Source organism: Aquarana catesbeiana, linkage group LG01 (assembly GCF_042186555.1).
Source record: "Aquarana catesbeiana isolate 2022-GZ linkage group LG01, ASM4218655v1, whole genome shotgun sequence".
NCBI classification, from domain to species: Eukaryota; Metazoa; Chordata; class Amphibia; order Anura; family Ranidae; genus Aquarana; species Aquarana catesbeiana.
Genome location: NC_133324.1, coordinates 836,849,308 through 836,876,769, shown reverse-complemented (window position 1 = coordinate 836,876,769; position 27,462 = coordinate 836,849,308). Strand labels below are relative to the sequence as shown.

Sequence of the window (27,462 nt, the reverse complement as noted above, 5' to 3'; positions counted from 1 at the left end):
CCAGGAGCAGCCAAAGAACCTTTGCTGGTGTCCAGCATATAAACCATGTGCTAATATATGCACGCACACACACACACACATTTTAATATGGTTTGTCTTTATGTGCTGAAATTCAGCATATATCATACACATTAACATACAGGAGTCAAGGTTCTAATTTGTTTTTTTATTAATATTCATTACAAAAACACCTTTTGTTATGTTAGCTTACATCCTTATTCGAGGTGTCAGTGACAGAAGCATGATACAGGCTTATAAAAATATAAAAAACATTCCAAAAATAGAACAGTTTTTAAAGTATTCCTATACATATCAAAATACAAAAGACTGAAAAAAGTTGTCTGTGACACAAAAGATGGTAGGATGTATTTACAGTGCCATTCTCTTTGCCCATAGGACTGGTTATAGAGGGCAACTAACAGATGACATTCTGTACCTAAATGAAAAGACGTAAAGCATGGCTGTTTGGTCTTCAAATTTACTGCAAGGGTTTGGCAGACATAATGCCAAGCATGGCTGTAAAGGGAATTATTTACAAATAAATTATCTCATACTTAAGATAGGAATTATTAATGCAATGTACCTATATAACTGGACACAGACAAAAAGGGAATACGGCAGATAGTGTGCCCACAGACATGACATGTTTATACGATTAGAATCCACAAGCTTTATGCCGCCTCTTGGATACATTATACTCTGGGCTTCTTATGAGGGTTATCGGCAAGACTGATCTTGGGCATATCCGCTGTCGGTGTGAAAGGGATTCTCTTGGAAGCCACCTTTTTTCCAATGGTTTCTACCTGTAAGAATATACAGTAAAAATTAACATATCTTTTACGCCACTTTTAATTATGAAGTTACACCATAGGTCAAGCAAAAGAGAACAGAGATTGTACACAAGTCTTTTGAATTGCCCTGTACAAAAGATCACCAACACCCCAGCAAATGCAAGGTACATGTATGTACACACAGTATAAAAAGCCACTGCCTGTAGTCTAGGGTATATACTGCACTATATACAGTCCCATGTTTTCTATGGGTTTAAGCCTGTCACTACCCTTACACCGCATAAGCTAGGGAATTTCAAGAGACAGTCTTTGCGGTGAGGACACTTGTAACAAAAAACAAAGGACTTAAAGCGGAATTCCACCCAAGAATGGAACTACCACTTTAAAAAAGGGAGGTGACCCCCTGACAAGCCATTTGGCATGTCCTTTTTTTGGGGGGGGGGGGGGGGGGGGGGGGGGGGAGGCGCAGATACCCTCTTATTAGAGGGTCCCAGCTCCCACTTCCTCCTTGCGCACAGTGACACCGAAATGGAGATCGCCTCTCCCCCTCCTGGCAAGGCTAGCGCATGCACAGTGGGTGCCCGACTGAAGCCACGGGGCTTCTTTCCCCAGCATCGCTGGGACAGGTAAGTGTCCGCATTTTAAAAGTCAGCAGCTGCTGACTTAAATTTTTTTTTTTTTTTTCAATCTCCCTTTATGAAGTTTTCATTTAAAACAATCATAAATATCTTTACATTTAAACCAAGCAATTTACAGCATGTTGTTCTTATTTCTTTTACATAAAAGATTGTTAAAAAGTATAGTCTGTAAGCACCTTCATTCTTCAATTCATCTTATCCTACTCTTACTATACCTCTAAAAGAACACCCTTAACCCATTATCCCTAACCCACCCCCCTTTTACCTTTCTTCCCATGCTCACCTCATTCTTACAAAAAAAAAAAAAAAAAAAAAAAAAAAGTTTTTCCTTCCCTTCCCCTTCCTTATATAAATTCTAGTACCTCCCGCGATGACCGTAACTTCTCCCATTCTTTTCAATTCTCCGGTAGTTGGTTTGTTATATTCCCTTCCTCTCTAATTCGTTCCTCCATGTATTGTATTTCGTTCATCTCACATATCCAATCTGCTAAAGCTGGACTGTTTGTTTTTTTCCAGTTTTTTGCTATTATTGTTCTCGCTGCTGATGTCATATGGTGAATAATGTCTTTAATTGATTTAGGTATCAGGGACAATAAAGAAATTTCCATACTCGGGGACAAATCCACTCCTGATACCTTATGATAGATCTCATATATCTTATTCCAGAATCCTTTCACCAGATTACATCCATACCATATATGTTCCATTGTTCCCTTTTCTACTTTGCATCTCCAACATAAGTCTGCGTTTCCTTTGTTAATTAATTTTTTTTTTTTTTAAAGCAGAACTCCGCTTTAACTTGTGAGGCTCAACTTTAATAAGAAAATCATTTCTAGATAAAATTCCAGCACTACCTGTCACAGCATCAAATGTTTAACAAGATTTGATTTTGAACAGCTTTTAAAAGCTCCAGTCAACTTTAACACAGGTGTGCTGAATATAGATCTCAAGTCCATTCCAAGCAAGTACTAGCTATGTAATGAACCCCATGATCAGTATGGGAGATCTGGAACCAGCTAAAGAGTCAGCACCAATAGTTTCTATCCTCACTGGATCACTTTAATGCCGCGTACACCCCATCGGAAATGCCACCAGCAAAACTCCAATGAGAGCTTTTGGTCGGAAAATGCGACCGTGTGTATGCTCCATCGGACTTTTGCTGGCGGAATTCTAGCCGGCAAAAGTTGGAGCATGTTCTCTATTTTTCGGCTGGGAAAAGTTCCCATCTGAAAATGTGATCGTCTGTATGCAATTTGGACGCGCAAAAAATCACGCATGCTCGGAAACAATTTGACGCATGCTCAGAAGCATTGAACTTCATTTTCTTGGCTCGTCGTAGTTTTGTACGTCACCGCGTTCTTGACAGTCTAAATTTCAGAGAACTTGTGTAACCGTGTGTATGCAAGGCAAGCTTGAGCAGAATTTCGTCCAAAAAACCTTCCAAGATTTTTCCGACAGAAATTCCGCTCGTGTGTACACAGCATAAGGGCTCATGCACACTGCAGCTCAAAGTGGCTCCTACAGGCTTTTGATCCCTTATTTTTTTATGCATAGAATCTCCCCTCCAGGTTAGCCAATGTGTCCATGCACACCAGGGCTTTTTCAGGCATATGCTCCTACAGGCAGAACCGCAAAAACGTTTGTTCCAGCTTTTTGTTTATACAGTGGTTAAGAAAATACTAAGAGAGTTTGTGGGAAAAAAAAAAAAAAAAAGAAGTCAGCTATGCCCTTGTAAAAAAGGGTGGTGTTGCAAAACTTTAGATGTAATGGCTCAACATACATCAGTTCAAATAGGTGAGTCATGCTAGAGAAAGTTTATACTCTTCCTCTTACTCATATGTCCAAATTACAGAACGTCTGCATGGTTCCACCCATAGAACAGTTTGCCCGAAGAACAGAACTCCTTCCTTAGAGCAGCTATTTGCCATTTTATTCCTGGAAACACAGCCAAGGCTGGGGATCAGACCAATTTAAAAAAAAAAAAATTACAGGAATGGATCTCAAACAGATAACTAACCAGATGCATCAGGGTGGTTCCTGTATATGACTGGACTACTGATGCAAACAGGGTGGAATACGATGACCCAATATAGAACTTCATGATGAAGTTGCAACATCAGAAAACTTGACATTTTCAATCTGTTTTATTCAGATTATCGTCTGCAAATCCACTAACAGGATGGGAAAGAATCTGATCAAACCATAACACAGATCCAATATGATACTGGCAAAAATGTCTGGAGCTGCTTGGCTCTTAACTTATACTTCATTTTACGATTTGCAAGTAAAAGCCCTACCTTCTATTCCCATCTCTCATTAAGTTCTTTAGACTAAATAAAGTTCTTTAGAAACCTGTCCTTCTGAAAATCAGGAAGAAGCTCCGCTACAAACAACCAACCAGTCGAACTGGGAGGTGTTGCATTTGGCAGGGTGTAGTCATAAATGCAGGTTTCAGTAACAAAGGGAAAGGCCAGGAACGGAGGAACGGCTCACTCCAGCAAGGAGAGGATGAGTCGGCCGGCAGTGACGTCACTCGGGCCCCGTTCGTAGGAGTCGTTCGCAACTCAGATGTTCTTAAGTCGAGGACCCCCTGTACATTTAAAGGTCTTGCCGTTTTATAAGAATACAGGTTCAGGTCAAAGAAATTACAGTTAGCATGTTTTAACACTAAGGTCAATTATATAATAGTCACTCTGTACCTGAAAACCTATATTCTGTAGTTCTCCATGGAGATCATCTAGAACTCTTCTTCCATCAAATATGAATGCTGGCTTTAACATCTTAGAATGGATCCGATGGAAATCCAATTCCTAATAGAACAGAACACGTTAATTGAATCTTCTATACAACAAATAAAATATAGCTGCCTTGTAAAGCCCCTGGGAACCCCGCTGTAGCTACCCTTACAAGCATACCCCCATCCAGGACTATTGCCTAGCGTACCGATGCTCAAGGCACAGGCTGCTCCGAATGCATGGAATGCACACCATTCCCCAGCTCTTCCTTTAGGGAAACAGACTGGCAGGAGATTGAGACCACACTGGCCACTCATCATAAACATAAGAGTGCTTTGCTTTTGAACAATAAAATATTTTTCAAATCAATTGTAGTCACATGTGCTGTAATTTCTAATTAGTAAAAAACAGGAAGGGCTCATTTCACAGAAAAAAAAAAAAAAAAAAAAAAAACACACCCCACACACAAATCAAATAATCATAGCCAAGATTACTCGAAAAATGGTGGCAGCAGCAATTCCTTAAGCTGGTCATAGAGCATTCGAATCTCGGCCAGTTCAGCAGGAACCAGCAAAGATTTGAACCATGTACCCAAGTTGATACAACCAGCCTGCTGGACTTTCCATGCGATTATTGCTGGTGCCTGTTATAGCCACTAGCAATATTCACTGCAAGGATAGCTTGCCCCATTGAGAGAACACACTGGCTCCGCGGGAGGGATTCCCCCATCACAGGCTGTGTTGATGGGAGAATCAAGAAATTTCTTTCCTGCAAACTATGGTTGCAGGTAAGAAGTTTGTGCAGTCTATTGCGAGCCTTAGGAGGAACTTTACCCCACATCTCTGGAAGTAGGAAACCTTCCTTCAAAACGAAGGAGTGACATTCAAATTCAAAATAACAATTATTTTATCTAAATGATCAAAACTGCTTGGATGGGCCATTTCTCACTAACCTTAAACATGTCCCACTCAGTGCAGATCACCATGGCATGAGCTCCCTCACAGGCTTCATATGGGTCTGTAGAAATATGGACCAGCTTTGCAACTACAAACACAAAAAAAAAAAAAGTACATAGCATAAAGTTCCAGTCACACACTGACCAAGATGCGAATTATTAGGTTTATAAGATAAAAAAGGCTTCTGTAATGAATGTCGTTTAGTGCTCACACAGTCCGTTCCACTGTGCTTACCTCTGTCATCCTTCACTACACCTGGCTGGGATAAGTCCATAATAATCTGTTCTTTAAGTACTTTGGGGTCATAGATGTGCAGATTTGCTCCTTCATCCATTAGATATTTACTTATATAAATACTGGAGGACTCTCTGGAGGTAAAGAAAAATAAAGAAAGAATTTAACCCAATATACAGGTACTGAGGATACCCAATAATGACGCAGAGTGTTCAATAGCCTTCACATCAGGGGCCTAAGTGCACAGCAGCTCTGACTTCCATGGTTATTAGATGAAACAAAATGGGAGTCATACAAAACCTGCTAGCATGAGTAGTTGATACTTGATTACTATTGTTGAGTTCACATAGTCAAAATTGTGCCATTATTGTATAAAATGGAGTTTCATAGTGGCATACTAAGCCTGACAGTATAGAGCTTCCATTTCCCAGAAGGCATTAGTGCAAGGATGGCTCTAACCACCATGTTGCTTACCTTGTGTCACCAGTGTCTTTCTTAAATGCAAATCCCAGGACAGCAATTTTTTTGTCTGTTACAGTGTTGAAGAGACAATCAATGATCCTGGAGGTAAACCTTCTTCTCTGATAGTCATTCATATCAATAACCTAGAAATTGGAAAGCATATGTGTAATAAGTAGGATATAAGGACTTTCATGGGAACCTCTGCATTAACACCACTTTTTACTACCCAACTCAGACTCTACTACAATTGTCTACATTTTTATCCATCAGCTTTTCTAAGCATAGATTTTTAGTTTAATAAACCAATAAATCACAAAAAATAAAAAAACACCCCGACACCACACACACAAAAATTATGCTGGATAAGTTTGATATATACCTATCCACCTCTGAATGCCATTTCAGAAGGTAAGCAACAAAATGTTGTAAGTGGCTTGCTGTTTTTAGGGGTTTCTTTTTGGTGTTTCTAAAGAATCACATGGCCTGTGCTGAATTAGATGACAGGCACAGAAAATGCACTGTTTAACGCACTTATTAGCCCACAACTGGTAGTGATGGTCACAAAAGGTTTATAGAAAACCCAACATTTACCCACAACAGAGTGTGTATTCTAATCTCCCCTGATCTCAGGCCTATTGCAGACCAGCAGCTAGTTTAGGAGAGGATTTTAGGACCATGCCTTTTAAAAAAAGGTTTGGAAGCAGGCATTTTCCAGAAGGGGCAAAACCTATTTTAGGACACTGGGATCTCAGAGGCAGTATGTACCTGTTGCCAGTATCTTGCTACTTCGTGCAAGTTCAGAACCTCACAAAGGTAAACCAAGTTCAACACGTCTTTCTGGAAGCAGCTACCACCAAAGCCTGTACAAAAAAGGGAAAACATTTTTACAGGTTTGAAATACAACTAAATACACACATAAAAAAGTGTTTGCTTTAGTCAATTTGTTATATCAGTACTTCTGTATGGTCAAAAAACGGTCTGCATGCAGTAAACTTCCTCCCTTAAACTTTTATAGGGAAAACATGGTTTCTCTCTAGGTGTCTGAACTGACATCTCTGCAGAATTATTTTTTTTAACAGGGGGGTGGGAGAAATGACCTTGATCATGCTTAGTCAGGTCAACCATCAAAACAAAATCTTGTAAAAAGTAAGACCCTTAAATACAGGAGAGATTTTTAAATTTTAACTGAGAAGCAAGTTAAGATTTTGGTTTCTTCCTCACTTTTAGGCTGGGTTCACACTATTGTGAATTGGATGTGGGTTTCTCCACCTCCAATTCGCACAGCAGGAGACTGACCAGCTCTCCATGGAGCCAGTTCACACATCTCCGGTGCGAATTGCACAGGAGTCCTATGCATCTTTTGATCTATTTCAGGTCCGAATTGAGCCAAAAAATTTTCGAGCTGAATTTGGACCTGAACCGGTGAATGGAGATGCATCGGACCCCCTGCTGTAAGCCGCTCTCTGCTCTAGTGTGACCCCAGCCTTAGTCACAGGGAAAGAAAGAAAAACAAAACAAAAACAACCACCCCACCACACACCTTTAATTCACCAAGTACTTGGTACCCAGAGATCTAAACTGTACTGGGTTTATTAGTATTTGCCAATGGTAGAGAAAGCATGTTGGTCTCCAACCCCTTAACCTTTACAAACCTAACACTTCACCTTAGTCTTGCCTGATTAAAACTGAAATTAGCCCAGGTACATCAAAAGCAAAACATTTATTTTGCCAATTTAAACTTGAAAATTGTTGAATTGAGCTTTAACCTAAATGAACACTGAAAGAATAATCCCAGTAAGCAGCGATTACGGTTCCATTAAGCCTGACCCAGCAACATAACCCAACTCAATCCTACTAAAATATTTTCATTGTGTACAGAAACTAGCACAATAACTGAAATTTACCAGCACTGGGAAACTTAAAAGCAAGGGGCGTTGTGACAAGATTAAATGTTTTCTTAAGTTTGTGACCAGCACTGAATTAAAAATTATCTATCTAAAATCTGTGCAGGCTTGAGTATTAATAGGTTACACAACAGTAAAAGTAACTTCGTACTAAATTATAAGAAGGTCTGTTTTCTAATAAGGCAATATACCTTAGCAAAAAACTGTAATACTTACCGATACTGGCTTTCAAAAATTTGTTTCCAATTCTCTGGTCCATGCCGATAGCCCTGGCCACTTCTTCAACATCTGCTCCAGTGGCTTCACACAGGGCACTGATGGAGTTAATGCTGCTGATTCTCTGAGCAAGAAATGCATTGGCAGCCTAGATGGACAAGGGAGGAGAGGCAAGATTAAAATTTTACTGCTTGCCAGACTAAGACCCCTTTCACACTGCAGCGCCTGGCCGTTAGCGTTAAAAGGGTCGCTCGTTTTTGGCTGCTAGTGGGGCAGTGGTTACCTTACAAACAAGGTAAAAAGTACAGTTTTGCAGCGATTTCAAAGCGCTGCCCATTCATTGCAATGGGCAGGGCGTTTGAGCGCCATTTACAGCACTCAACAATGCTACTTGCAGGACTTTTCGTAACGTCCCGCAAGCGCACCGCCCCAGTGTGAAAAGACACTGCAATGAATGGGAGGTGATTTTCAGAGGCCATTTCTAGCACTAAAGCACCTGAAAACCACCTCAGTGTGAAAGGGGTCCAAGTCCAACTATTTAGACAAGTCACACAGAAATATATATTAGATTCGGCACAAAGCTCAAAAGAGCAAATTGTGTTCACGTTAGCAAGTTAAAGGTTTACCAAGCCAAGAACCCCCCCCCCCGCCCCCCCGCCCCCCCCCCACCCACACACACACACAGATTGGTAAGCTGCAATAAATAAATTTGCTTTTGGGCATTATACTGCTTTAACAAAACCAAATACACGACACATGTTTCGCTTGCACATTTGGATGAGCGAATTAAACATAGCTTCACTTCATTTACTAAACTTTGTCAAAATATAAACTTTACAAAGTGAAACAAACCTCTACTCGGTGGGTGAATTCTTACATTAAAAAGGATCATTAAAGTAAGTCCCTGCCCAGATGGTTCTTATAATCTACTACAACTTCCTTATCACCGTCTAAACCAGGGATATGCAATTAGCGGACCTCCAGCTGTTGCAAAACTACAAGTCCCATCATTCCTCTAGGTGTGATGCTTGTGGCTGTCAGAGTCTTGCTATGCCTCATGGGACTTTTAGTTCTGAAACAGCTGGAGGTCCGCTAATTGCATATCCCTGGTCTAAACCTACATAAACCCATAGACCATAAAGCTAGTGAGAGAGTTTTGTCTGATTTTTTTGTTTCCAAAATTTAGTAATTATGTAGAGAGGGCCTGATTGTAAAGAAAATGACTGGATTGCTTAGCTGACACAACTACATAGCCAATAGCAGACAATCAGCAGCAGAATCAAATTCGCAATGTGGTGGGAGGACTTTAGCGATAATGCTATGAGGCATGCAGTGTACATTCAGGACATGCAGAGCCTCTTCTGTGAGAAAAAAAAAAAAAAAAAAAAACACACAACACTTCCTGGCAACAGTGTTTTGTTTACAGAGTTTAGTCCTACATTAAAAAGCAGACTAAAAAGGTGTGTGGCCAGCTTAAAAAAAATAAATAAAATAAAACACCCTGGTCCAAGACCAGATAACGCAGCATGGCTGCTAATAAGCTTTATTACAAGAAAATACTTTTTTGTTCCCTCAAGCTGAGGGCAACATTTCCGTGTTTAAGGCCATGACATACCAATCGCCATTTCACGGTCAACCAACAGTAATGAGGCCCCTTACCCTATGGTCAACTTAAGCCCCATACACACAGATTTTGGTCAGATTTACCAAAACCATGTAGTGCAAGGGCCTGCCTGATTGCATACAGATTGAAACTCTTAAGGTTTGACCTCATATTATATGGTTTTGGTAAATCTGAAGAAAAAAAAAATCTGCAGAAAATCTAATAGTGTGTATAGGGCTTAAGCCTGCCTAGCTGCAAAAATGGGAGTGAAATAGAATGGCAAAGCTTAGCAATAAAGCGAGGAAACTAAGGTCTCAGTAACAAGGTTCAACTAAATCAGGGAGGGCAGAGAGGAGGATTTTCTGACTGACAAACAGTGGTCTTGCTGTGTGATCTAAGGCAGGACTTTTCAAAAGTTTAAATGCTGGTTCACTTGTGAGAAAGTCAATGAACCTATTAGCATGCTTTCAGATGACAAACACAGATATGGTTCAACTCTATTGAGATCATTGAAACTTGTGGCAAATAAACACAATCTCAGAGTTACAAGGCAAAAACGCAATTATCTCATCATGCAGCTTCAAGTCTCTTTAAAACCCAGGTGCTACAAGATGTACTGGTTGGTTAGTGTAATGTTTTTGTTTGGAGATGTTCAACCATTAACAAACTGGCTTGTATGGGTCAATCTGTCATGAGTTTTGGCAAAAGATGAGATAAGCTACTTCAGTTCCAACTGGCTTGTGGAAGCCACAAATTCTAATTTCAGCTTTATCAAATGTTCTCCCTTTGCTGGAGTTCACCACTCTAAAACACGGTAGTTCCATGTATTTACAACCACACACCCAAGGCATCTCCTACACAAAAAAAAAAAAAAAAAAAAAAAAAAAAAAGGGGGAAGAAGAAGTGTGCCAACAGCAGAAATAGACAATACACTTACCAGTTTGGAAAGCTCAGATGACCAAGTGTTGGTGGTGATGATTTTTTCAGTGGGTACCCAATGCTCATAAACAGCACACAGAGCACGCACTGCTTTTTGCCCTTCAGGAGTCTCGTCTCCTCCAATCAACACCCTGTCAGGATTCTTAAGATCTTTAACTGCTGTTCCCTCAGCAAGGAATTCTGGGTTAGAGAGCACCTGTGGACAAAAGAAGATTCTTTCAGAATTGTTCCCTGAACAAATATGTATTAATTTTACATCTTTTGCGGGGGGGGGCGACACATTCAGTCTGGTCCTACATAGCATCACTAAAGTCATAGTGCAGTCAGTGCATCTAAAAGGTTGACATTACAATAGCTAAAATAACCAAGTACTATGTAAAATAGTAAGGTACATAGTTATTATAAAGGCCAGTACTTCAGGCAGTAAGGCAAGACAGCAGCAAAGAATTCCATTTACATTTGAGGATTACTTTTGTTTTGACATTTGAGTAAATCTTGCATCTGTGCACCAAATGGAAAAGGAAAAATTATGGACTTACTAAAAAGGGGTTAGCAGACTAAATGAGCTCCAATAACCCAATAGCCAAGCTTTCTTTACAGGTTTCATCTGTGTAGAACAGTGGTCTTCAAACTGCTGCCCTTTGCTTGCTTTATTGGGCCCTTCACGCCGAAGAAGAGGTTATGACGTCCTGCGCCACAGACCGAATGGATCGGAAGTACAGGCTGTACTTCATAAAAAGGTAAGTTAGAAGAAAAAAAAAAAAAAAAAAAAAACTTACTAACCAAAAACGAGTGGTGGAGAGGTGGTCTTTTGTTTAAGACCGCCTCTCAAAAGTGGGTGGAACACCGCTCTTCGCAGAGGTAGAGATTGTCAGCAATGAACATGTTAGAGGATAGTATCAGGGGCATTAGTGGTAGGTTGATTAAAGCACATAAACCCAAAATATATTAAGTCCTATTTGCAATTTCTAAACACCCAATAAAGGGACAGTATGCGACCGGTCTAAACTACATGGCATGTTCACCAATGCCAGGAGCCTGGCGGACAGGATGGGTGAACCAGAGATACTGTTGTACGAGGAGGACTTGGATTTTATGGGAATTTCAGAGACCTGGTTCAACAGCTCTCACGATTGACTGGCTACCATTCAAGGGTATTCCCTTTATCGCAGGGATAGAGGGTAAAAAAGGGGGAGGGGTACGCCTGTATATCAATAATAATGTACAAGTGAATGTGAGAGATGACATCAATAAGGGAGCTAGGGAGGAGGTGGAATCCTTATGGGTGGAGCTCCAAAGTGATGAATCAAAAGGGAAAATACTGGGAGTATGCTATAGGCCACCCTAACCTGAGGGAGGAGGGGGGGGAGACGCACCTCCTACAATTTGGATTAGCAGCAAGGATGGGAAGATTTTAATTATCCAGACTGGGCGGAGGGAACCACGCATTCGCCTAAGGCTCGCCAGTTCCTAAATTTCTCGCAGGACAATTTCATGGGTCAGATGATAGTCGCACCAACTAGAAACAAGGCATTACTAGATCCACCGATTACCAACAATACAGACCTGATCACAGATGTGGAAAATACGGGGCAATTTAGGAAACAGCAGTCACAGGTCAATTGGCTTCAGTATAAATAACACAAATAGGAAAAACACAGGGGGAACACAAAGACACTGAATTTCAAAAGAACCAACTTCCCTAAACTGCAAACCTTGCTAGAAGATATAAATTAGGATAAAATCTTAGAAACAAAGAACACGGAGGAGAGATGGGTTTGCTTTAAGAGCATAATAAGGGCATTAGCCAGTGCATCCCATTGGGAAATACATTTAAAAGAGCGAACAAAAGTCCTGGATGGCTTAACTAATGTAAAAATGCATATAAAAGCAAAGGCCTTCAAAAAAAAAAAAAAAAATACAAGGCTGAGGGATCATCAGCATTCAGACTTTACAAAAAATGCAACAAGATATGTAAAGGTGCAATTAGGGTGGAAGATAAAATATGAAAGACAGAGGAGAGCAAAAAAAAAAAAAAATAAAAAATAAAAAACACACACCCAAGAAATTCCAGTAAAAAAAAAAAAAAAAAAAAAAAGGGGGAGGACAGACCATATCAGCCCTATAAAGAATGATATGGACATCTGGTTACAGAGGATGGGGAGATGGCAAAGGTACTGAATTTATTCTTCTCATCAGTCTTCACAAGGGACTTGGGGGGGGGCTTCAGTAACCAAAACTGCAGTGTTTGTCCTCATGGCTAACAGAGGACAGAATTAGAAATAGACTTGGGAAACAACATTAATAAATCACCGGGACCAGATGGCTTGCACCCAAGGGTACTTAGGGAACTCAGTCAAGTAATTGCCAGACCATTGTTCCTAATTTATACTGACAGTCTACTGACTGGAATGGTACCAACTGAATGGAGGAAAGCCAATGTAGCACCAATATTTAAAAAAGGGCCCAAAATACATACCTGGGAATTACAGACCAGTTAGCCTAACATCAATAGTATGCAAGCTCTTGGAGGGGATGATAAGGGACTATATACAAGATTTTAGTAATGAGAACGGTATCATTAGCAGTAATCAGCATGGATTCATGAAGAATCATTCTTGCCAAACCAATTTATTAACCCTCTATGAAGAGGTGAGCTGCCATCTAGATAAAGGAAGGCCTGTAGACGTGGTGCATTTGGATTTTGCAAAAGCATTTGACACAGTCCCCCATAAACGTTTACTGTACCAAGTAAGGTCCGTTGGCATGGACCATAGGGTGAGTACATGGATTGAAAACTGGCTACAAGGGCGAGTTCAGAGGGTGGTGATAAATGGGGAATATTCGGAATGGTCAGGTGTAGGAAGTGGGGTCCCCCAGGGTTCTGTGCTGGGACCAATCATGTTTAATTTGTTCATTAACGACCTGGAGGATGGGGTAAACAGCTCAATCTCTGTATTTGCTGATGACACTAAGCTAAGCAGGGCAATAACTTCTCCGCAGGATGTGGAAACCTTGCAAGAAGATCTGAACAAATTAATGGGGTGGGCAACTACATAGCAGTAAAGGTTTATTGTAGAAAAACGTAAAATAATGCAATTGGGTGGCAAAAATATGAATGCAATCTACTCACTAGGGGGTGAACCTCTGGGGGAATCTAGGATGGAAAAGGACCTGGGGGTCCTAGTAAATGATAGTCTCAGCAATAGCATGCAATGCCAAGCTGCTGCCAACAAAGCAAACAGAATATTGGCATGCATTAAAAAGGGGATTAACTCCAGAGATACAGCGATAATTCTCCCACTCTACAAGACTCTGGTCGGGCTGCACCTGGAGTGTGCGGTCTAGTTCTGGGCACCAATCCTCGGGAAGGATGTACTTAAAATGGAACGAGTACAAAGAAAGACAACAAAGCTAATAAGGGGTCTGGAGGATATTCGTTATGAAGAAAGGTTGCGAGCACTGAACTTATTCTCTCTGGAGAAGAGATGCTTAAGAGGGGATATGATTTCAATTTACAAATACCATACTGGTGACCCCACAATAGGGATAAAACTTTCGCGGAAGGGAGTTTAAGATACGCGGCCACTCACCAAAATAAGAAAAGAGATTTAACCTTAAACTGCGTAAAGGACTCCTTACTGTAACAGCGGCAAGGCTGTGGAATTCTCTTTCACAGGCGGTGGTTGCAGCAGGGGGCATCAATAGTTTTTTCAAACTATTAGATAAGCACCTGAACGACCGCAACATACAGGGATATACAATGTAATACTGACCTTTAATCACACACATAGGTGAGGTTGAAAAAAGACAAAGTCCAACCTCACCTACTATGCAACTATATGCAAGAAAGGCCATTCATGTGTGCCTCGAGACAGCACAAACGGAAATTACCCTGCAAAAGGATGGTATATGTGACAGAAATATACTTTAAAATGGATACCAACATCCACATGCCCACGTTGGAAAGAGTGCACACTTTAATTCTTACCTGCAGATTAAGATTAGGTTTTGTGTTGGCATCAAATATCCTCCTAATGCTCTCTGCTGCTCTTACAGGCACTGTGCTCTTTTCCGTGACAATTTTGTAGCCATTTGAGTTCTGAACAATACGACGGGCACAAGCCTCAATGTATTTAAGATCCGCAGCCCGACCTTTGCCCATTCCATAGGTCTTTGTTGGCGTGTTTACCTACATAAAAAAAAAAAAAAAAGGCAGGAAATGTTAAAAACTGACAGAGCCCACTTTAAAGGCCAAGTTTACCTTTTGAATAGAATTGAAGTTGCAGTAAAGGGGCCCAAGCTGCTTAAAATACACTGGGCAGTTTTGTCAAATATTGCCTAAAAACTATGTTACACTGGCCCCTAGGTGGGTCATGCCATAATGTGCTAGCATGCACCACATTATGGCAAACGTACCTGTCATAATGTGCCCCCCAGCTCTGTGCTGTCACCAATTTGCAGATCCTGGTTGCTATCATCTTCACCCAAACTTTCTTCAGGGTTCCGTCTCTTCAGCCGCTTGAATGGCTAGGCCACGATGACGTGATTTCCACATCACCACAGCACAGATCAGATGACGTACATGTACGCCGAGCTGCGTGGGGTGCATTTATGACAGAAGAGACCGATAATGTCTGTCTTAAAAACCCACCTGTCAGCATTTTAAAATAGATTAATACTACTTTATTGTAATTGCCATACCTGTAGGCTATTCACAACAGCCCCAAAGCCTGGCTGAAAAACTCACATATTGTTAGAATTATCCTACTGTGGTTAGCTGCTAGCATGCAGCATGTGTTGAGCGCTTTCCTTTCAGCATCACAGGAACAAGAGAGTTTCACCCCCATTTAAAAGCTGCACATATGTAGTGCCCTCCCCCTACATGTTGCAGCAATGCTATGCTCAGCCACTATTGCACCAGAGAGCACACGGCATGGATTTTAAACAAGTGGGCTTACTCCTGTGATACTGGGGGAGAAGCACGCAACATATGCTGCATCCTAGCAGCTAGCCAGGATGGGGAAAGCCAATCAAGGATTTTAAGCGACGCTTCTGGAGTACCACATTAAGCAAGATTTTACAAAACTGCACAGTATATTTGAACCCAATGGGGGTCCCTTCACTGCATAGTCCATTTTATTTAAAAAGTGAACCATCCCTCATCATTGCCTTATTTTTGCACATAATAAAAAAAAGGTACTTACAGAAATAAAGACAAGATCAGCCTCTTGTATGGCTCCATCTATATCAGTAGAATAGAACAAGTTTTTTCCTCTGCAAGATTCAACAACTTCTTTCAATCCCGGCTGCAAAAAAAAAAAAAAAAAAAAAAAAAGGGAAATCAAACCAAAATGTTCATAGATGGGAAAATCAAAAAGATCACTGTCTAGATACATTACCACCTGGCAGATATCAATTTTATGGTTTATAAGTCAAATGACACAAAAATAATCATAGCCAAATTGTCCACAAGTGTCATGGACAAAAAGGTCAGTTTTCAACTTTATAGAACTAAAATGTTTTAGCTATAATTGCAGCTTCACACTGCCCTGATGTAGTCCGCTGGGCAAAGCACAGCTAACCCACGGGTTTTGTGCGGGTTAGCTGCATTTCTCCCCCCCCCCCCCCCATACCCTTTATGATGTCCCGCGGTTTTGGTGCAGTTTCAGAAAGTGCACCAAACATGCAGTATACAGGAGTTTGTGTGCTTTTCTGAAACCACACCAAAACTGAGAAAGCACAGCTAATTTGCATGAAAAACTTTTGCAAAATGCAGTGAGGCAGTGTAAAGCCACCCTAATAACATGGATCTGAACTCAAAGTGAAGATAGGCTATGTTATAAAAAAGGAGAAAAATGTTAAAGGATAAGTTCACCAAAAAAAAAAAAAAAAAAAAAAAAAAAAAAAAAAAGGAAAAGAAGTGCATTTATATTTTTTAAATTGGGAGCCTGGAAAGCATTGCACCCAGGAAGGTTTTTGCAGGCTATGTGTGCAAGCTGTTTGGCTGTACATCGTAGCAGGAATCGTCAATGAAAGACTGCTGGATCTTGTGGTTTTCAATTCACTGAACTCTGAGTGACCTGGCTGGGTGGCTGGGTGGCTGCGTTCTCTGTAGATTCTTACAGAGAGCAGGGGGAGAAGATCCCCCGCCAACGGGGAGCCAGGGAGGTGCAGGGTCCGGTGGATTTGAAACATGTTGCACCCCGAATATAGGTGACATGTAACAAGTTACAAAAAGGTGAACTTATCCTTTAAGTCTTGGCATTATCCTGAACAGAAATGCTGGAAAAATTGCAGTGTGCTTCCTGAGATGCGAGGGTACCTAGGCATTCCTGCGTACAGCCTCATCGCTGTATATCTGCAGTGTGAGATCTTAGGCACTGCTACCTCTGACTACTAGTCTCACGAGATCTGGAGTGAAATTGATGACGTTACTATACAGTTATATTGTTATTATACTGTGATGCTCACTGTTCTTTCTAGAAGTTCTGACATCAGGAAATAAAAGTTCTTGCCACCTCTACAGAGACACAGTGCAGAACAAGGCATAGCAAGTCAGTAATGGGGAAAAGTTATCTTCTTGGACCTACCGGCAACACTGGTGACTAGACCTTAGCCCTCTGCTTGCCCTTTTCGGGTACAGCTTTTAGGGTTTAGGATTATCACTGAACAGGAAAGTGTATTTTTTCAAATTTTTTACTTTAAAAATTTTCTTTAAAAGTGGAATTCGAGGCAAAACTCCTAACTAATCTTAAGAATGCTCCCTCCCCACTCCTAACACCTATGCCTACTAACTTGTGTCAGAAAGGTATTTGCTTACCCATTTTCAGCCCGCTCCGGTTCTGTCATGTGACCTCCCATGTCAGAGAGTGGAGAGTGTTTGACAATGGCTGGATGTCTAAGAGCAGCAACGTTACCCATAGGCTTCAATGGCCCATTCATTGTCAGCACTCCATCCTCTCCCCTGCAGTCGTTGCTAGCCAACATGGGAGATCACGTGCCCAAACCAGACCAGCCTGAAAATAGGTCAGCATATACATCTTTCTTACACAGGTAGGCTAGCTTAGGTGTTGGAAGGGGGGGCATTTTTAAAGATTAATTAGGTTTAGCCTGGCATTTTACTTACTATACTAGAGAAAAATCAAATTTAGCCTTGAAAGACAACGCTACCAAAAGGAACGATCATTTTTTTTTTTTTTTTTTCTAGATCACTTTCTGTGTCAAAGACACGATCACTGAATTAACAAAAGCTAGTTGAAATGTGAAAGTGGCTCCTTTGCTTGTCTGGGATCCCATTTATTATATTTAGCATAGAAGCAGAGCTTACAAATATCAGTTTCTTCAATAGAATAAATGCACCAGCATATAGCCAGGCTAAAGAAATATATTGTTTTAAACAGAAGGAGGTAATGCAGTTGTAGATTTGAATACTGTATTTTTTGTATAAAAAAAATTCAAGAAACTTTTAATCAGGACTCCATTTGCTGCTACTACATACAATAAAGAGTCTTGTAGAGTGAGTATAATCTGCAGTATATCTGACCGGTCACTTCCTGCAGCTTTTATGCCCGATCTTTCAACGCTGTAATCACAACATGACTGCCAACTCAGCAGAGGAAGTACAGCAAGGGTAAAAAGCCAATAGTGATTAGACTTAAAGGGAAAGTATGGTGGCTTTTTACTGTGTGCTGATTGCAGTTTTCATTTAAAGATTGGGCCCAAACACACAATGACCTTTCAATTTTTGTACTAAATATGGGAGAAATCATAATAAACCTTTCATATAGCTGAAATCGATTGTATGTATTTTGGTTCATTTATGTGGGCAGTCATCTTCACTCGGGTACAATACAGGTTAGCCATAGAAGCCACTTAAACACCATGTGGAGAAAAGTAAATGTAAGGAGTATAGATTTAAAGTGTTCTGTAGTCCTTACTCACTTCTTGTCCTAGGGTGACAAGGCTGCTCATCCAGAGTTACAGCTCAGGCAAAAAAGTATTGTCACTGTAGGATAGTTGGTGTGTTATTGGCAGAATCACCAGGTTAAAAGCCACACAACACACAAATGCAGTCACCTTATCCCCAGGGGGGTGGGGATGAGCCGCTCTGTGTGTTTTATGGACACAGAGCCGGCGAGGGAGCTGGCATGCACAATCCTCAGCGGGTGGAGGAGCCAGGAGAGCCGTCAGGGGACCCTAGAAGAGAAGGATCGAAGCTGTTCTGTGCAAAACCATTGCACAGAGCTAGGAATATACCATTGTTATTGAAAATTAAAAAAAGTGCCCTTAGAATCACTTTAAATGTTTTATACCCCCTTTTTTTTTTTTGTTTACTCTGGTATACTACAAAAAAAAAAAAAAAAGTGAACTACGTCATCCAAATGCTAAAGTTGAGCCTGTGAAAAGCTTTATGGCAACAACTATACAATAGAATGCCATAAATCTAAGTGTGTAGGTTGTAGGTCACTACACTGAGTACATTGGGGTTGATTTACTAAAGGCAAATCCACTTTTCACTACAAGTGCAGTCACTGTAGATCTGAGGGGAAGATTGAAAGGAGGGGAAGCTTTGCGGATTTCGATCATCCAATCATGTGCAAGCAAAAATGCGAAAATGGTTACCTCGTAGATGGGGAGGGTGTCAGAATTCCATGCTTCGATTCGTGTCTCGTTAACATCCACCACCGTTACTCTGATGTCAGGGCACATCTGAGCAATGACGCTGCAAGTAGGACCGCCAACATAGCCGGCACCAATACAGCAGATCTTCTTAATCTTGAACATTTCTATGCTGTAAATTGAAAAAAAAAAAAAAAAAAAAAAAAATTATATTAACCTTCCTATTTTACAGAATTGACATATAGCATTTCTAAGAGGGCTAAATTATTGGGCAGAGAAAACAACCCCCCCCAATCTGTCGGTCTCCATCTCTTTTTTTCACCTCCCGTTCTCCCCAACCCATCATTCTTTCCACTGCTTACTCCGTCCACTTTTCTGCACATTTCTTAGTTTTATAAATATTCTATCATTTTTTCCCCCATATGCTATTGAATCTTTCTACCAGACCCTACCTGTCCCAGTTATCAGCCTCCCCCTGTAGACTTTAGACAGATTCCAGACCTTGCCGAAAACCTTATTTTGATCAGAAACAGCAGGTAATGGCTCTTTGAGGGGAAACAGCAATATGATGGGTTAGAAGACCCATCATTTGTGATTGTTTTCCCCTCGATAAGTGGACACTGGTGCTTGGAGCCATCTACAGCCTTGCTCTGCTCCACAAGCATGGTTGCACAAATCTCAACCTTCACATTTTGAAACGCAGCAGGAGTTGGCTTCTCATCTAACAACCCTGTGCGGTCTGGGGGGTTATTTACTAAAGGCAAATCCACTTTGCACTGGAAGTGCAGTCGCTGTAGATCTGAGGGGGACATGCAAGGAAAATAAAAAAAAACAGCATTTTAGCTTGCACGTGATAAAATCAGCAGAGCCTCCCCTCAGATCTACAGTGACTGCACTTTTAGTGCAGAGTGGATTTGCCTTTAGTAAATCAACCCCTATGGCTATCATTAAACAATCACCGATAAGTACCTTAAAGCGGTATTAAACCCAAAAACAAAATGTATTGCAGCTCACCAGTCATTAAATATGGTGTCTGTATTTGTTTTCTTTATAGGCTCCCAGGCCCCCCCTTTATTTTCACCCGTTGATCCGTCCAGTGAAGCTGTTATTATTTAACTACCTTTAACAGAGCACGATGTCCAGCAAAAGCAGCAGCAGGGTTGAGAAAAACTATTTAACGCAGGCAGGATACGTACAATGCACACACAAAACTTGTTGCTATAACTGCTTGAAAATTTCAGCTGGCGTTCAGCTTTTGTTGGTTAGTCAAGCCTGTATAAAATTTACAGTGCATCAAGCACTACCCTCTCCCCAGATTAACAATGTTGCTGTTTCCATTGCTCCTACATCCAGAGTGGATACACCCTAAGAAAGGAAGTGTGTCACTGGCAATATCACAGGGTGAAAAGGAAAAAAAAAAAAAAAAGGAAAGGGGGAAGAAGACTAATGTATCCACTACATCAGGGCTTGACAAAAGTTAGAAGTTTTTTTTTTAAACTAACAAATCTTTGGGGTGTAACATGTTCCCAAAGGTAAACTTCTCCTTTAACCCTTCTGCTGCCAGAGCCAAAAAATTTAGGCCTGAAGATTACATAAAAACCCTAAATGCCCCGATGTGACGATTTTTTTGGTGACAGGCTCTCTTTAACGAGACCCCACATGTTTCCCCTGAATAGAAAGCAATGCACATTGCACCGCATTAATTCTTTCTCTGCCTTAATGGCCGGGGAAACGGTCATCAGGGACCTGGAAAGGACGTCACACCAACTTCCGGGTCAACAACTAAAAGGGGAGGAGGGTGGACATATGTCTGCTCTCCTCCCTTCCATCCCCTCTACCCAGCGGCACTGGCTATGCCGGTCCCAGGCCAGCAGATGGGCAAGTGGGGCCCAAGATACATAGTGGGGGGGGGGCATGCGCGGAGAGTATTTGGGCGGAAGCCCAGGCACCAGGTTGAAACTTCTGCAAAGGGCAACCTGGCACCTGGGGTTTGTCAAGCCCTGCCCTACATTAAGGGTTGGTAGACTGCAATATATTACATTTTAGTTTTGGGTTTAAAATCACTTTAAAAAAGGACAAAAGTACACTAACATTTCATCGTGATTTCTGACAAGTCCCTAAGCATATTAATATTATATACTGTTTGGGGCACCTCCAGCAAAATAACTGTAGTCAACACAGGAGTCCACTGTAGAATGGTCACTTGATATTTAAAATGTTAGGCCAAAAAGTAAAGCGGAATGCAAGACTAGGGTTGGTTTAACATACATTTCCAGAATTACTTGTAGTGATATGACCTTCAAGGAACGGGTCACGGCCCCAATGTAGTGATTTGGTAATAATATGTGTAGTAGTATAGTGGTATCGTGGGTATGATAATTAATTAGTAAGTACTCTTCCGCAGCAACCCAATTTTTCCAGAGAGATGCACTTTATTGACTTCCAACACAGAACAAAGTCCAAAGTCCACAGATGACAAAAATATCCAGCAGAGTATATCATTCATGTTCCTAGGTCTGTGTGTTCATACACAGATAAGCCTAACCCAAAAAAACTAAATGCCAGCTTGAATGTCCTCTCTGAAATACTAGTCCACTAGGAGGGAGTTTCTGCTAGGTCAACCCAAAATACTCTTTGATCTTATTGTTACCCCCTCAAGTCTAATTACCATCAATAAATACTTCTTCTATGGTCCTTTAAACAATGTACCCTTTGAAATGTTCAATTAGGTTTCCAGACCATACCTCACCTCACACACCTAGGTAGACTTGCATAAGATCAACACATCAAAGAGTCTTCAGCTGTCCCCTTGATATGTTAAAATTCAGTTGACTTGGACAAATCAGCCATTGTCAATTGAATTCTGGCCTGGTCAATATTGACTGTATGTGTACATACATATAATAATATAATGTCCCACATAAATCGGTGAACATATTACAACATATACAACATTACTTAGACGCGAGAACCAAAATAAAAAAAAAGGGCAGAACAAAGAAAACTTAACATTAAAAGAACAAAACAAAAGCCATCATTTACATTTTACGAATGGCACAAGACCCTTATCACTTCTGAGAGATTACAAAGCCACACAAACATTATGAAAAGCCTAGATATGTAATAGTAGGAGTACTTTGGATCTTTCCTCTATTCATCGATCGACAAAGCACAGGATAAAGACAGCCCGGCCCTCCATGCTCTAGACTTCTGAAACTTGGAATTCCTCCGGATACACACGTTAAGTACATCCATATGGTTGACAGAGACGTACGTCAGTGGAGGGAGGGGGCTGCCATCATACAGTCTCCAGTGGAGTTGTGCAATCGTGGCTACTCAGAAATCTCTACAGGGAATTCTATGACTACAGTCTGATCTATTACACAAATTATGTGGGGGCGACGGTGAATAATTGGGCTTTAAAGAGCAATGATGATGTAGAAGTAAAGCCTGACATACATTAGTGGAGATAATCTCTAAACATATGATTAATCTCATTCATTTCTAAGCGGCTAGTGAATGTCCACCCCCACACTTACCTTTTATACCACTTTCCCCCTTTCAGATTGTAAGCTCCATGAGCAAGGAAATTCTACTCCTGAGCTGCATTGTAACTGTACTGTCTCCCTTTATTTTGTAGAGAACTGTGCAAATTGTTGGAGCTATATAATATTATTAATAATCTCATCTACACATTAAAAGTGGTTGTAAACCCTGCTTGGAAAATTTTACCAACACGTAGGTGCAGAATAAGGCTTACCTGTAGGTAAAATTAATATCTCCTAAACCTGCACCATTTAGTAGATATTCATCCTGCATGCAGCTGCTGACGTCAGCTGCGCATGCGCTCTGAAGGTCCGGTGTTCTGCCATATAGTGTCCTCCTATCGGATAGTGTCCGCTCCGTACTGCGCAGGCGCAGCGCTTGCGCAGTACGGAGCAGAAGGAGATGCCGAAAATGTCCGAAGTTGATCAGCTGACCATCAGCTGTACACGGCGCTTCGGCAGTTCTTAGCGATGGCAGTGTAAGAGGGCCGCTCGCCACGCTTCGGGCACGGCCTCGCTGCGCTCGGCAACTATATATTCTCACTCTATGTCCACTTGGATAGTAGGGAATGATCCTGGACATAGGGTGAGAATAACAGCGCAGGCGCCGTGTACAGCTGACGATCAGCTGTTAAACTTCGGAGACTTTCGGCGTCTCTTTTGTCCTCCGTACTGCGCCTGCGCAGTACAGGGAGGACACTATATGATAGGGGACTGTATTTGACAAGACACCGGCATACCTTGCCCGAGCTTCGTGCCGGAACCGAGGGCATCATCGTGGCTCTGGAGTTCGCGAACCCGGAAGACAGACAAGGGGAACAAATCAGCCCTCTCAGCGGTGACTTTACAGCACTGAAGGGCTTCATACCAAGGTGAATATTTCATAATGTGCCAGTACGTGACGCATAGTAGCACATTATACAATTGCCTTGCAGGTTTAAATTTTTTCTCTCTTTTTTGTTTTTAAACCTCTGCGGTGTAAATATCTCCTAAACGTGCATCGTTTAAAAAGAGCCAGCGATTTATTAACGCTTTAACACTGTAGAACATATGAACAAAAGCACATCTAAAATGCATTTGCAACAAAATGTGAATCACAGCATACACGTAAAGACAAGGACAGTAATGGGGCAATCCTCAAGAATATACTAAATAAATGGGAGTTAAACATGCACGTCTTATAAATATGGGACTTTGTTGTATGGCTAACTTTACATACAGTAAACATTATGCACCTGAACACAATACACAAACTCAAATTTAGGGCTTATTGCTTATTCTGTAATGCACTTTATGACAGTGTGGCCCTGATTTACTAAATGAAAAATAGTCTGTTCGCCTTGCACAAAGGAAATTTTCCCCAGGCCTCAGTGAATGTGGTAAAACTTCACTTTGTAAAAGAATGATCTAATTTTATGTGCAAGACAAAAAAAAAAAAAAAAAAAAAAAAAAAAAAGGCACACAGCATTTTTGCTTGCACATAATTGGATGATCAAGTCACTTCACCTCATCCACTAAACTCTGGGGAAAATGCTCTTGCAAACTGCAACTTCACTTGCAAAGCGGTCAGTCTATCAGCTTACAGTAAACCAATTCCTATGGGTCTTTGACAAGTCATAGATTTGCTCTTATTGTCTGATTCGGCAAATAATCATATTGTTAGGTGTATGTCCACCAGAACACTTCAGAAGTACGTGCCGTCAGGGCAGAAGAGTATGGAATACTGCTGAGATCCCAGTGGATTTCCTGACAGCACGGCGCCTGCAGGTAATAAATGGGGCCTTTCATTCCCTCAGTGAACACTTCACAGAAGGAGCATTCAAGAACAGAGATTTCTTTCACAGTCACTCACATTACTGGATATAGAAAGAGTTCCAGTATATTATAAAAAGTCATTTGTACAACATAAAACCCTACTCTTCCATTAGAAAGCCAAGTAGGCAACATCCAATATCAATGAATTCTGAGCAAGCAAGAACATCTGAACTTGTAGTTTCATCTCATCTAGTAGACCTGGACAACCCTGAGCCATCTTCCAATGAACGTCCATGACTTATACAAAATATCCACTGAATAGTTATAAAGTAAAGTAACGTGCCAAGTAGACATAAGCTTACAGCAAAATATTGTGTGTAGAAAACATATAGAGCTGAATATCCAAAGTCTCACATTGCCGATAATCTGGTAGCAAATAACAAAAGTTTTACAACTACTTTTAAATTCGCTCCTCAGTTAAAAAAAAGAATTAATATGATTTTTTCCAATGCATGCAAGACCTTCCATAATCAGTGATAGCCAGGTAACACAATGGAAGGGCATGGGACAATTGCCTTGTGTACTACATATCATCCAGCCTGGGTCACTTTGCACTGGACAAACATTTACGGTCAAAGGGACATGATGCCAACACCACACTGGCATTCAATGGAGGGGAACAGGAGGGAAAATTCTAACTATAACCTACAGCAGCCTGTCTCAATCTTTTTAACCCAGTGGAACCCTTGAAATAATTTAAGTCTCAGAAAACGCCTAAAATAGGTTAATTGGGGGTCATTAGGAATGTGCCCCTTACATTGGCCGTCAGTGAGAAGAACCCCCCCCCCCCCTGCCTTAGAGTGGTGGTCAGAATGATTACTGGCATCATGCCACTGGTTTGGTCAAACCATAGTGGACCTGGAACTATGCAAGCACCACCAGAGGGAGGTCAATCAACCACAGCGCAAGAAACCCCTAGCAACTTTTGAGGGAACCTTAGAGTTCCATGGAATGCTGGTTGGGAATGACTGGCCTACAATTTGGACATTAAAAAAAAAAAAAAAAGAAAGCCTGAAAGAGGCAGCAATTAGAAAAGTTTGATTTCCTGTACCCTTGCTTGGGCCCTTTTCTATTTAGCAAGGACAATTGTAAGAATATAATTTACCCCATCATGAAAACACTAATACACCGATTACTGCACAAATATTTTGTTTCTAGGACTGCAATGGTAGCAGGTATAGGATCTATTTGCATTCTCTTTTCTGGTAGACACCCGGGACTGTCCCAGAGACCACTGGTCAGCCCTGTAGAACCAAACTTCTCAGACCTTCAGGAGACCACCACACCCCAGATTTCATATACAGGATCTATTCACACCTGAATTAACCAGGATGTTGTGCCAATTGTGGTTTAACAGTAACCAATCACATTTCAGTCTGCTCTGTTTAAGCAACGAGAGATAAAATTACTTATAAACCCAATAATAATCACAACATTCCAGGAAAAGAGTTAAAGTATCTAAAGCCAAAACTTCTTAGGCCCCTTGCAGACGGGGCAGACTCTGCTGAGCGGATCTGCCTGCTCAGTGAGGGATCTATCCGCTGATCATCGCTGAGCAAGCGGAGGACAGGTCCATGACAGTTATTCTATGCAGAGCGGACACAGCCCTCTCTTTCTCTATGGGGTGGTCAGATGGAAACTGATGGCCTGTCCCGTTTCCACCCGAGTCATCTGTTCCAATCTGCCGGATGGATGGGGAATGGATCCCTATCCGTCTGTTATTAGTGGACCGGACTGGATGCAGGCGGGTGTCAGCTGATGTCCCCAACTATGGTGGGGAGATGTCATCTAAGTTTCTGTGGGGTCTACAAGAAATCAAAAAGTGAAATCTCCCCCAATATCACAAAAAATATTTTTATATTATTATTATTATTATTATTATTATTATTATCCTATTACTTTAGCCAAAAGAAAAAGAAAATTAAAAGTTTTAGACACATAGTAATGAAGTTGCACAGTATGAAGAGTATCTTTTTTGTAACAGTCATGTTCCCCCCTCAGCTCTGTAATTTTCAGCAATAGGGAACATCTGGACTCTGATTTATGTACCCCCCCCCCCCCCCAATGTATGATCAGATTTCAGTTCTTCCTCTTCTCGTGTGTGTAGTAAAGCCTTCAGATCTGCCAAGTTCCTGGAGGAGAACTTCCCAGGAGGAGATGATCTGCCGAGATGGATCTTATTAGGGAAATGGGGGTACATAATAAAAAGGGAAAAAAAAAAAAAAATCTATTAACAAAAATCAGATGTCCACCAGTCAGGATCAGTCCATTGCAGCATGGAGGGTATAGAACCCTGGCATCCTACATAGAGCCCTGGCATTGTATACAGAACCCTGGCATCCTACATAGAGCCCTGGCATTGTATACAGAACCCTGGCATCCTACATAGAGCCCTGGCATTGTATACAGAACCCTGGCATCCTACATAGAGCCCTGGCATTGTATATAGAACCCTGGTATTGTACATATAACCCTGGCATCCTACATAGAGCCCTGGCATTGTATACAGAACCCTGGTATTGTACATATAACCCTGGCATCCTACATAGAGCCCTGGCATTGTATACAGAACCCTGGTACTGTACATAGAACCCTGGCATCCTACATAGAGCCCTGGCATTGTATACAGAACCCTGGTACTGTACATAGAACCCTGGCATCCTACATAGAGCCCTGGCATTGTATACAGAACCCTGGTACTGTATATAGAACACTGGGATCCTACATAGAACCCTGGCACTGTATGATGAGACTAGTAGTGTATGAGATGATCGGGGACACAAGCAATGCAGTGACCCCCCCATCCCACACTCACCTGGATCTCTCCTCTTCTCTTCTCAGTGATGTGTACAGCGGACTCCCCGTCACCCAATGCCGACCGCTCTACTGTCCTGGAACTCCATATACTCCAGTTAGCCCCGCCCTGTGGGAGGGACTGGGCTGTCAGGGAAGTCGCGGGGTGAGGCTGTTCTCGGTGGGGGTGCAGGGAAGGGGATCGCAGT

General features: G+C 41.4%; 1 protein-coding gene across 2 annotated transcripts; it reads right to left on the bottom strand.

Annotated features, from left to right (window-relative positions):
- Window positions 1-145: 145 nt before the first annotated feature.
- UGDH (UDP-glucose 6-dehydrogenase) lies at window positions 146-27,462 on the bottom strand. 2 transcript variants are annotated; one of them, XM_073608652.1, is made up of 12 exons: window positions 27,276-27,462; window positions 19,104-19,272; window positions 15,686-15,787; window positions 14,470-14,670; window positions 10,477-10,674; window positions 7,937-8,084; window positions 6,582-6,676; window positions 5,829-5,959; window positions 5,355-5,488; window positions 5,117-5,208; window positions 4,129-4,239; window positions 146-803 (listed from the first exon to the last, which is right to left on the bottom strand). In XM_073608652.1, exons 2-12 carry the CDS (start codon window positions 19,263-19,265, stop codon window positions 693-695), a joined length of 1,485 nt encoding a protein of 494 aa, XP_073464753.1. In that variant the 5' UTR covers window positions 19,266-19,272; window positions 27,276-27,462; the 3' UTR covers window positions 146-692. The 2 variants fall into 2 exon arrangements, with proteins under 2 accessions (XP_073464753.1, XP_073464761.1); XM_073608660.1 differs by lacking the exon at window positions 27,276-27,462 and adding an exon at window positions 22,237-22,355.